Here is a 12081-nt window from a genome sequence, read left to right as displayed (position 1 = left end):
GAAGAAGTAGTTGTCAACATTTTGCGGTGGAAAGCAAAAAAAATTCACTGAGTTTCTTTAATTATGGCTGTTTACCAAGAGTCAAAAGCTGCTCTTTACCTTAGCAGAAGGAACTCCCTCAGGGGGGCGACAGTGCAAGATGATCTTCCCTTCCAGGGGAACCTCTTTTGCCTGTGAATCCTGCTCAAAATTCTTCCTCAAATCTATTGGGGGCAAAGAAAGAGAATCAGATTAACATATTTTGGAACACTTCGTGACTTAAATTTCACTCCTTGTCAAGGGTTTGAGCACCAGATCCCATCGTGGCCACTCCCTGTGGCTGACACTCGTTTCCTTGGCACATGAAAAGAATGCCACACGGCTGGGGTGTCGTAAGGTGCTTCATGCCAATGAATCCATCCACAGCAAGATCCAGCGTTTTAGAGGAGGGGAAATGCTGGGGAAAGAGCAGGGGAGTGGGCTTAATTGGATAGATCTCACAAAGAGCCAACACAATGGGCAAAATGACCACCTTCTGCGCTGTATGATTCTTTCAAACCAACGCAATCATCTGGCGTTTTATAAAGCCTTGGCAACTGACACGGCAGCTCGCTTTTAGTTAAACCCTAACTTTTTTGGCCCGCTGGTTCTGTTTAGTCTTTCTGCTCAGTCTATTTGTTGTTCTGATTATGGAAGGCCCTGACTGAAACAGTGGTCGAGGCAGATTCAAGTGTAACTTTTCAAAGAGAAATTGGTCAATACTTGAAGGGCTGTGGAGAAAGGGTTGAAGAGTGGGCCCAATTGGAGATCCCGTTCAAAGAACTGCCACAGGTGCAAAGGGCCCATTTACCTCCTCCTGTGTTGTGTCCTTCTCCCCTTTCAATCACTTTGAGAATTGACATTGATTATAAATGATGAATATGGCTTCCAAGGTTTTATGAACATTATTGTAAAAAATGAGGAGCCAGGGAATAAACCTGCAGGGAAACGATTTCATTCACAGACATTTGATGGAGAATATTGATCCATAACCATCCTGTGAGGCTGACAGAAATCCCGGTCTTGTCAGGAACATCCACATGCCGAGGATTGGTGATGCAGCAGCTGTAACAATTGGACGAAACGTCCATAATTCAACCTCAAAAAATGGCAAAGAGGGAGAAACGGAGAGCGTCAGTGATGAATTTATGTAGTGTGCTGCCCAGGTCACACACACATCGGGTCAGTGTGGTAGAGAACTCCGTACAGGCTCTCGAAGAACAATCCAGTCAGTCCCATTGCTTCGCTCTATCCCTCAAATGCCATTCAACTTATATTTGAAATCACTTGTTGTGTTTACACTGCCCTTGCAGGTAGCTGTAGTGAATTCCAGGCCACCGCAACGCATTGTGCAACCACTCCTCCTTCCCCCGATCCCCACCCCACGTCTCCCTGTATTTCCTGCCCGTCTAAAATGAATGATCCCTGCTGCGTGAATGTATCATCACTTGATGGGAACAACTTTTGTTTATCTACTGTATCTAAAACTGTGCACCCATATCAAAACTCCCTCCTCAGACTCCCTCTTCCATGGAGGTCAACCAACGCCCTACTGGCCCAGTCCTGAGGCCAAAATCCTCCATCTCTGGAGCCCCTTTGGCAAACCTCCTGTGCACCCTCTCAAGTACTCCCAAACTCTTTCCAAAATTTGATGGACAAAGAGTTCAGTCAAATCAATACGAATATATACGGACATATGAATTGGGAGCAGGAGTCATGCACTCTGCCCCTTGAGCCTGCTCTGCCATTCAGTAAGATTATAGTAACTGTAACCCCACATAACCTTTCACCCCCTTGATCATCAAGAATCTATCTCGCTCTGTCTTATAATATTCAAAGGACAGGATTTAGCCGGCCCATTCGCAGCGGGGCAAATCCCGGAATGGCCGCAAAGTACCAAGAGGATTTGCGCTGACGAGATTTCAGAATGCCTTCCTCCTGGGACCCTCCGTGATGACCCGATTAGATTCACACCCAGGAAGGGCACGAACCTGATTTACATCAATTTGAACCCATGGTAATGTACATCACATCTTCAGGCCTCATTGAATCTTCCCACCCACCAGGCGTGATGTCAAGTGGATGGATGGATGGATGGATGTTTGGATTTGTTTGTCACGTGTACTGAGGTACAGTGAAAAGTATTTTTCTGCGAGCAGCTCAACAGGTCATTAAATACTTGGGAAGAAAAGGGAATAAAAGAAAATACATAATCGGGCAACACAAGGTATACAATGTAACTACATAAGCAGTGGCATCGGATGAAGCATACAGGGTGTAGGGTTAATGAGGTCAGTCCATAAGAGGGTCATTTAGGAGTCTGGTAACAGCCGGGAAGAAGCTGTTTTTGAGTCTGTTTGTGCGTGTTCTCGGACTTCTGTATCTCCTGCCCGATGGAAGAAGTTGGAAGAGTGAGTAAGCCGGGTGGGAGGGGTCTTTGATTATGCTGCCCGCTTTCCCCAGGCAGCGGGAGGTGTAGATGGAGTCAATGGATGGGAGGCAGGTTCGTGTGATGGACTGGGCGGTGTTCACGAAGTGGGAGCAAATGACTACGGCTTTTTAAAAATGGGAACCAGGACTCGGCGAAGGAAGGAGAGAACCACTGACTCCAACTAGCAGCAGGGAGGTGAAGGGGAGAGAGCCCTCTGTCAAGCTCCAGAGAGGTTGGCGGGAGGAGTGGGTACGGGGATTACCAGGATGGGGATCACGGATGGTGCGGGTGAACCTGAAGTCTGTTGCCTGGTGTTGTTTAAATAGTTCTTATAGACTTGGGTAGGTCAGCTCACTGTGCGTCTGTAGCATGAGGGTATCGGCCGGCTGCGGGCCACATGGGGTGGGGGGGTAAGGTGTGATGAGAGTGAAGAAGGCCTGCCTCCAAAAGAAAAGGCAACATGTTTCCCAGCCTGGGTGGGTCTGAGTAAGAAGGATGACTATTAGCTTTGCCTAGCTGTGAAATAGGAAGCGATTGTGCCCTCCAAAATTCCTGAGATTCATGCTCGTCAAACTATTTGGCCATCGACAGTCAACCGTTAACAATATCAGCTACCGGACTTCCGGGTGCGGCGATGACAGGCTAAGTCGCACGTTTCGGCACCTCCCGTTTTAACGGACTTTTGGGCTCTTATCGGGAGCCCCAACGGCAATTTTCGAAGGCTAAACCCACTGTGAGACGACATAGAAGGGAGTCCCCCCGGATGTGAATGGACAGAAGAGATAATAGTGGCCAGATTGCGGAGGATCCTCTGGAGCAGCGGCAAAGAAGGGAAGTGAGAAGCAAGATGGCGGCGAAGGGAGGCCAGTTGGTATGGGGCCTGGAACAGCAGGGGTTCCTCTGGCGATGTGTGGAGGAGCTCAAGAAGGAGGTGCTGGCGCCGATGCTGCAGGCGATTGAGGGGTTAAAGGAGGCGCAGAAGACCCAAGAGATGGAGCTCCGTGGAGTGAAGGCAAAAGCTGCCGAAAACGAGGACGAGATACAGGGCTTGGTGGTGAAGATGGAGACGCACGAGGCACTGCATAAGGGGTGTACGGAGAGACTGGAAGCCCTGGAAAATAGCTTGAGGAGGAAGAATTTAAGAATCTTGGGTCTTCCCGAAGGGGCAGAGGGAGCGGACGTTGGGGCATATGTGAGCACGATGCTCCATACCTTAATGGGAGCTGAGGCCCCGACGGGCCCCCTGGAAGTGGAGGGAGCGTATCGAGTCCTCGTGAGAAGACCAAAGGCAGGAGAAATACCTCGAGCAATAGTGGTGAGGTTTCACCGCTACAAGGACAGGGAGATGGTTCTGAGATGGGCGAAAAAGACACGGAGCAGCAGGTGGGAGAACGCGGTGATCCGCGTGTATCAGGATTGGAGTGCGTAGGTGGCGAGAAGGAGGGCGAGTTTCAATCGGGCCAAGGCGGATTCACCGGAAATCCGGAAATAAGGTAAAGAGGAAAGTGAAGTTCGGAATGTTGCAGCCGGCAAGACTGTGGGTTACACACCAGGGTAAACACCACTACTTCGAGACGGCAGAAGACGCGTGGACATTTATTGAAGAGGAGAAGTTGGACTAGATTGGAGAAAGAGTGTTTGAAATGAAGTAGCGAGGTGGTGGCAAGGGACTGGGAATCAGATGGGGGAAAATGTTCTTTCCCCTCGAAGGGGGGACGCACGAAGAAATGTGGGCGCCGGTGGAGAAGGGGAGGGGGAAGGAGAGAGGGAGCTGCGCCATCAGGGGCGGGGCCGAGAGGGAAGCGCGGGCTTTGTCCCCGCGCTATGGAAATTGTGGCGGGAAAAGGGGGCGCAGGAAGCCTCACATGATGGGAGGCTGAGGATAAACGGGGGAAGCCGAGGTCAGCCAGAGTTTGCTGACTTCTGGAAGCAATATGGGGGGAGCGACTAAGCTAGAGAGGGATCTAGCGGGGGGGGTGGTTAACTGGGTTGCTGCTGCTAAGGGGAAGGGGGAGCTGTTACGGGATGGGATGGGAGGGCGCCTTCGGGGGGATAAGCGGGTGCGTGGGAACCGGGTGAGGAGCTGGTCTAAAAAAGGGGATGGCTAGTCGACGAGGGGGGGGGGGTAAAGAGCCCCCCAACCCGGTTGATCACGTGGAACGTGAGAGGGTTGAATGGGCCGATTAAGAGGGCAAGGGTACTTGCGCACCTAAAGAAGCTAAAGGCAGACGTGGTCATGCTTCAAGAGACGCACCTGAAACTGGCGGATCAGGTCAGATTAAGAAAAGGATGGGTGGGACAGGTATTCCACTCGGGCTTGGATGCGAAAAACAGAGGGGTGGCAATACTGGTGGGGAAACGGGTATTGTTTGAGGCGAAGACCACAGTGGCGGATAGTGGGGGTAGGTACGTGATGGTGAGTGGCAGATTGCAAGGTGAGGCGGTGGTGCTGGTGAATGTATATGCCCCGAACTGGGATGACGTGAACTTTATGAAGCGTATGTTGGGGCGCATCCCGGACCTGGAGATGGGAAAGTTGGTAATGGGGGGGGGGGGGGGGGACTTCAACACGGTGCTGGACCCAGGGCTGGACCGGTCCAGATCTAGGACCGGGAGGAGGCCGGCAGCGGCCAAGGTGCTTAAGGGCTTTATGGAGCAGATGGGAGGAGTGGATCCCTGGAGATTTACTAGGCCAAGGAGTAAAGAGCTTTCCTTCTTCTCCCATGTCCACAAAGTGTACTCCCGGATAGACTTCTTTGTCCTGGGAAGGGCGCTGATCCCGAAGGTGGCAGGAACGGAGTATTCGGCTATAGCTATTTCAGATCATGCCCCACATTGGGTAGATCTGGAAGTAGGAGAGGAAAAGGAACAGCGCCCACTCTGGAGATGAGATATGGGACTGTTGGTGGACAAGGGGTATATGTAAGGGTGAGGGGATGTATTGAAAGGTACCTAGAGATCAATGATGACGGAGAGGTCCAGGTGGGAGTGGTCTGGGAGGTGCTGAAGGCGGTGGTTAGAGGGGAGCTGATCTCCACAAGGGCCCATAAAGGGAAACAAGAGGGTAAAGAAAGGGAGAGATTGTTGAGGGAGATTTTGAGGGTGGATAGGCAATATGCGGAGGCTCCAGATGAAGGGCTATACAGGGAAAGACGGAGATTGCACACGGACTTTGACTTGTTGACCACGGGTAAGGCGGAGGCACAATGGAGGAAGGCACAGGGAGTGCAGTATGAATATGGAGAGAAGGCGAGCCGGCTGCTGGCCCAACAACTTAGGAAGAGGGGGGCGGCGAGAGAGATCGGAGGGGTTAGAGACGAGGAGGGAGAGTTGGAACGGGGAGCGGAGAGGGTGAACGGGGTGTTTAAGGTATTTTATGAGAGGCTATATAAGGCTCAACCCCCGGAAGGGAAAGAGGGAATGATGCGTTTCCTAGACCAGCTGGAGTTCCCGAAGGTTGAGGAACAGGAGATGACAGGACTGGGAGCGCAGATTGAGGTGGAGGAGGTGGTAAAAGGAATTGGGAACATGCAGGCACGGAAGGCCCCGGGACTGGATGGGTTCCCGGTGGAGTTCTATAGGAAATACATGGACCTGCTGGCCCCACTTCTGACGACAACCTTTAATGAGGCTAGGGAAAGGGGGACACTACCCCCGACGATGTCGGAGGCGACGATATCGCTGATCCTGAAGAGACAAAGACCCGCTGCAGTGCGGGTCATACAGGCCTATTTCCTTCTTGAACGTAGATGCCAGGCTTTTGGCCAGGGTGATGGCGACGAGGATAGAGGACTGTGTCCCTGGGGTGGTGCATGATGATCAAACGGGGTTTGTTAAAGGGAGGCAACTGAATGCTAACATACGAAGGCTGTTGGGGGTGATGATGATGCCCCCACCGGAGGGGGAGGCGGAGATAGTGGTGGCGATGGATGCAGAGAAAGCATTTGATAGAGTGGAGTGGGACTACCTGTGGGAAGTACTGAGGAGATTTAGATTTGGAGAGGGGTTCATTAGATGGGTTCAGCTCCTGTATAGGGCCCCGGTGGCAAGTGTGATTACAAATACACAACGATCTGACCACTTCCGACTATATAGGGGTACAAGACAGGGATGTCCCCTGTCCCCGTTACTGTTTGCGTTGGCAATTGAGCCACTGGCCATAGCGCTGAGGGGCTCTAGGAAGTGGAGGGGGGTACTTAGAGGAGGAGAAGAGCATCGGGTGTCATTATACGCGGATGATTTGTTGTTGTATGTCGCGGACCCAGTGGAGGGGATGCCTGAGATAATGCAGACACTCAGGGAGTTTGGAGAATTTTCAGGATATAAATTGAATATGGGGAAGAGTGAACTGTTTGTGATGCACCCCGGAGAACAGGGCAGGGGAATAGACGATTTACCGTTGAGGAGGGTAACAAGGGATTTCCGGTATTTAGGGATCCAGGTGGCCAGGAACTGGGGAACCTTGCATAAGCTTAACTTGGCACGACTGGTAGAGCAGATGGAAGAGGACTTTAGGAGGTGGGACATGGCGCCCCTGTCATTGGCGGGCAGGGTGCAGGCAGTTAAAATGGTGGTCCTTCCGAGGTTTCTTTTTGTGTTCCAGTGCCTCCCTGTACTGATTACAAAGGCCTTTTTAAAGAAGGTGGACAAGAGTATTATGAGCTTTGTGTGGGCTGGAAAGACACCAAGAGTAAAGAGGGGGTTCCTGCAGCGCAGTAGGGACAGAGGGGGACTGGCACTGCCGAGTCTAAGTGATTATTATTGGGCCGCCAACGTGTCAATGATATGTAAGTGGATGAGGGAAGGGGAAGGAGAGGCGTGGAAAAGACTGGAGATGGCGTCCTGTAGGGGAACTAGTCGAAAAGCACTGGTGATGGCGCCGTTACCGTTCTCCCCGAAAAAATACACCACAAACCCAGTGGTGGTGGCAACTCTGAAAATTTGGGGGCAGTGGAGACGACATAAGGGAGTGACGGGTGCCTCAGTGTGGTCCCCGATAAGGAACAACCATAGGTTCGTCCCGGGAAGGATAGATGGGGGATTTAAATCTTGGCAGCGAGCAGGAATTGCGAAATTGCAGGACTTGTTCTTAGACGGGACGTTCGCGAGTCTGGGAGCACTGACAGAAAAATACGGGATGCCACCTGGGAATGCATTTCGCTATATGTAAGTGAGGGCATTTGTGAGGCAACAGGTGATGGAATTTCCGCAGCTCCCTGCGCAAGAGATCCAGGACAGAGTGATTTCGGGGGCATGGGTGGGTGATGGTAGGGTGTCAGATATATATAGGGAAATGAGAGACGAGGGGGAGACGATGGTAGAGGAGCTGAAGGGAAAATGGGAGGAGGAGCTGGGGGAAGAGATTGAGGAGGGGCTGTGGGCAGATGCCCTAAGTAGGGTAAAGTCTTCGTCCTCGTGTGCCAGGCTCAGCCTGATACAATTCAAGGTTCTACACAGGGCGCATATGACTGGAGCAAGGCTGAGTAGATTTTATGGAGTGGAGGATAGGTTCGGGAGATGCGCGGGAAGGCCGGCGAACCACACCCACATGTTTTGGTCATGTCCGGTATTGCATGGGTTCTGGGTGGGTGTGGCAAAAGTGATTTCAAAGGTGGTGGGGGTCCGGGTCGAACCAGGCTGGGGGTTGGCTATATTTGGGGTTGCAGATGAGCCGTGAGTGCAGGAGGCGAGAGAGGCCGATGTTTTGGCCTTTGCGTCCCTAGTAGCCCGGCGAAGGATTCTACTTATGTGGAAAGAAGCTAAGCCCCCGGGTGTGGCCTGGATCAATGACATGGCAGGGTTCATAAAATTGGAGCGGATAAAGTACGCACTAAGAGGTTCGGCTCAAGGGTTCATCAGGTGGTGGCAACCGTTCCTCGACTATCTCGCAGAGCGATAAGGGAAAATAGGAAAGGTAGCAGCAGCAACCCAGGGTGGGGGGGGGGGGGCTCATTTGGGTCCTCAGGGATTTTATGTGTGTGTTTATATATTAGTTATTTATATTAGATGTTACGAAGTTACTATTTTAGTTACTATTTCTGTTGTTTCTTATTTTGTTGTTGGCAGTTGCCGTTAGTTAGCATATTATTTATTTTTAAAAACGATCAATGTATATATTATTCCAAAGTTGTAAAATGGGAAATTTTTGTTTGATCGAAAAACTTTAATACAATATATTTATAAAAAAAACAATATCAGCTGCCCACAGTTTCATAGTCAAGGGTTCAAGGATAAATGTTTGGATAGACAGAATGCAGAGGGACTGTGGTTGTTTATGTCCCAGATCTCAGCGCCTGCCATTGAGGATCCATTAGTCCCTAAGGAGGACATCACTGTCCAGGGTGCGTGCCCATAAGTGATTGTGACCATGTATACCTCCTGTCAGAACCCCCAATGATATTAAGGAAAAAAGAGCGGAGGACCAGGCGGGAGGCCAAAGGCGACTCTGATTGGGCGCCGGCATAGTCCCAGGCCACTCATTCAATGGAGATGGAATGGTACCTGTATTGTGAGTAAGCATGATAATCCATAGAATCACGACAGTGCAGAAGGAGGCCATTTGGCCCATTGAGCTGCAACAATCCTCTGAAAGAGCATCCTACCTAGGCCCAATCTCCTGCCCTATCCCTGTAACCCATCTTAACCTACACATCTTTGGATACTAAGGGGCAATTTAGATTCGCCAATCCAAATAATCTGCACATCTTTGGATGGTTAATTGTTGGAAAAGGTGTAGTTTCCAGTCTGGGATGCCAATGGGGAAGGGAAGGTTCCGTTGTTCAATGGAAGCGACCCCAACCTGACTCGCTCTCTCTCTCTCTCGCGCTCAACCCTTGCAACTAATTGCGTGACATCGGTATGGAGCCAGTTTAGCTGGCTACTCTTCTTATCATAGATCATAGAATTTACAGAGCAGAAGGAGGCCATTCAGCCCATCGAGTCTGCACCGGCTCTTGGAAAGAGCACCCTACCCAATGTCAACACCGCCACCCTATCCCCATAACCCAGTAACCCCACCCAACACTAAGGGCAATTTTGGACACTAAGGGCAATTTATCATGGCCAATCCACCTAACCCGCACATCTTTGGACTGTGGGAGGAAACCGGAGCACCCGGAGGAAACCCAGGCACACACGGGGAGGATGTGCAGACTCCGCACAGACAGTGACCCAAGCCAGAATCGAACCTGGGACCCTGGAGCTGTGAAGCAATTGTGCTATCCACAAGGCTACCGTGCTGCTCCTCCAGCATTATCACAATGCTGGAGGAGCAAAGCCTGCAGCAGCAATGAACGGCGGTACCCAAGGAAGGTCCAGCTGCAGGAGACCAGGGACTTGAACCAGGCTCAGGGGCTGGAGGCCGCACCAGCCAAACAGGGGGCACAAGGGCACAGAAGGAGACTGAGAGTATACAGGGCCCAAGTGTCCTTCATGGAGCTGTCAGACAACATGTGCCACAGGACACTCTGCCTCACTAGGGAAGGTACCTGTAATACATCATTTCCAACTTGGTGCCACATGGAGGCAGAGGACACCATCTCCCTGTGGCCATGAAGCTCTCACCTTTTATGCAACGGGGTCGTTCCAGAGCCCAATGGGTGATCTGTGTGACATTTCGCAGACAGTCGCCCATAATTACATCTGTGAGGTGATGGATACAGACTATGCAAGGCCCTCAGCACCTCGGCACCACAGTTGGTATGCCACAGATAGAGGGGGCGATCAATTGCATTCATGTCGTTCTCTGCCACCCATGGTCTCAGGGAGACCTCTTCATCAACAGATCGGGATTCCACTCCCTCAATGTCCACCTGGTGTGTGACCACTAGATGTGGTTCATGAACATTCTCGTTTTGCAGGGAGCGTGCATGACAGCTACATTCTTGTGCAATCACAAATGCCTAGAATTTTCAAAGGTCACCCAGGCTACAGGCTTGGCTTGGAGAAGACAAGGGCTATCCCATGAGGTACTGGCTGATGATGCTACTGCGGAGGCCTGAGACCAAAGCAGAGGCCTGATACAATGAGGCTCACAGTGCCAGCCGGTCTGTGACAATGTGGTGCATCGCTCTCCTCAATATCCATTTCCGCTGCCTCTGGTGGAGCCCTCCAGTACAGTCCCCAGAGGGTCTCCCACATCATGGTGGTCCGCTGTGCCCTCTATAATCTGGCTCAGTAGTGGGGCGACGACCTTACTGATAAAGACCTGGAGGAGCGTCGCGTTTCCTCGCATGAGAAGGTGGTTCTGGAGGATGGAGGCCAGGCACGGGCAAGGGTTTGCATAGGTAGGAAGGCTAGGGATGTCCTCGGCGCCCCCGCTTCAGACAATAGGACCAGCATGTTGCCCGACTGTTCAGCAACTCCCTCCCCTTCCCCGGTCCATCGTTACCCCTCTGAACCATGGGAAGAGAGTTGCAGAAACTTTCGTCAGGGTGCTGGGGCTGGGAAGTTCCGGAGTGCCAGTTCACTAGTCAATGCAGGAGGGTGAAGATGACTCGCAGTGAGGAATGGGCTGTGTTGCTTAAGCCTGACTGCTGTCCGTCTGCTGGCAGCAAGCTGACCCCCGGGCTCATGAACGAGGGAGGTTCGGTCCTAGATTCCATTGTCCCTTAGCATTTAAGGAATTTTATGGACAAGGGTCTAGGGGTCACTGATTCACACCTGAATCCTTTCACAATTAATGAAACATTGACTACAAGATAGTTTCACCGTCTGCCTGATATTGAGGGCCTGTAAATACTGGAATACTTCCAGAGATCCTGTATAAATATCGACACACTCCCAGGGACTCACGGTAAATGCTGAAACATTCCTAGGGACTCCCTGTAAATAATGACACACTCATAAAGAACTTTTTTCCCAACCTTCAAATTACTGTGTTAGTTCACAAAGAAAAATACTTGCTTCACTTATACAAAACCACTTAATATTTGTCAACAGGAATAATGTGAGGGTGAGTAAAAACTCACTGAAAAACGGAGAAAACAAGGCATGCTTGCTGAGAATGAGACTGGTACTGAACCATGACATTTTGCACACCTGGGGGTTGCACTCTCAGGAAGAGGTTGTCCTGTTTGGTATTAAAAGCGGCAGTAACTGTTAATGGGACGAGCTGGCTAAAAAGATCTAAAACCTCAACAACCCAGAGATGCTAAAGAGCTGGGTGTTTTCCCAGAAGTGGCCAACCAGTGAACCGGGATGTTATTGGTCGGTCAGTTGAAAAGGAACTCTGGGAAGCTACGACATCAGGACTGTCGTGACCAGAGAGGGAAAGTGTTTGTGGAAGTATGTCTTGCTGATGACAATCGTACCCGTGAAATTTGAAGGTTAAAGCGGTCAGACAGAATTCTGGCCCACCCTGCTCGAATAAACAACTCATATTGTCAAACTGTGCAATTACAAAATGCCACATTTGTGCAGGGGGTGATGTGGGCGATAGTCGTCCTGTAAGTTGTACCTTTTTGCATCGACTATTTAAAGTAAAATTTACTTTTTTATTTGAATTCTCATTCTCTTGTTAATTCCTTTCTTTGACTCTGACTTGTGTTGAATTAAAAACAGGCAAAAGTGAAAAAAGGAAGACAATGCAGGTACAGTCCACTCATGCTCCCATTTCTTTTGACCTTCAGGGT

The 12081-nt window shown here is 50.8% G+C and overlaps 1 protein-coding gene across 3 annotated transcripts in view; it reads right to left on the bottom strand.

The window, feature by feature from the left end:
- LOC140396862 (netrin receptor UNC5D-like) overlaps window positions 1-12081 on the bottom strand; it is a 523350-nt gene that overhangs the window by 166519 nt on the left and 344750 nt on the right. For all 3 annotated transcript variants that reach the window (XM_072485654.1, XM_072485652.1, XM_072485653.1), the window contains one exon: window positions 100-203. In XM_072485654.1, coding sequence (XP_072341755.1) covers window positions 100-203 — 104 coding nt within the window. The remainder of the gene's footprint in view (window positions 1-99; window positions 204-12081) is intronic.

The sequence above is a fragment of the Scyliorhinus torazame genome, chromosome 20 (assembly GCF_047496885.1).
Source record: "Scyliorhinus torazame isolate Kashiwa2021f chromosome 20, sScyTor2.1, whole genome shotgun sequence".
NCBI lineage: Eukaryota > Metazoa > Chordata > Chondrichthyes > Carcharhiniformes > Scyliorhinidae > Scyliorhinus > Scyliorhinus torazame.
The sequence above is the reverse complement of the archived record's forward strand: the minus strand, read 5'-3'. Positions and strand labels throughout refer to the sequence as shown.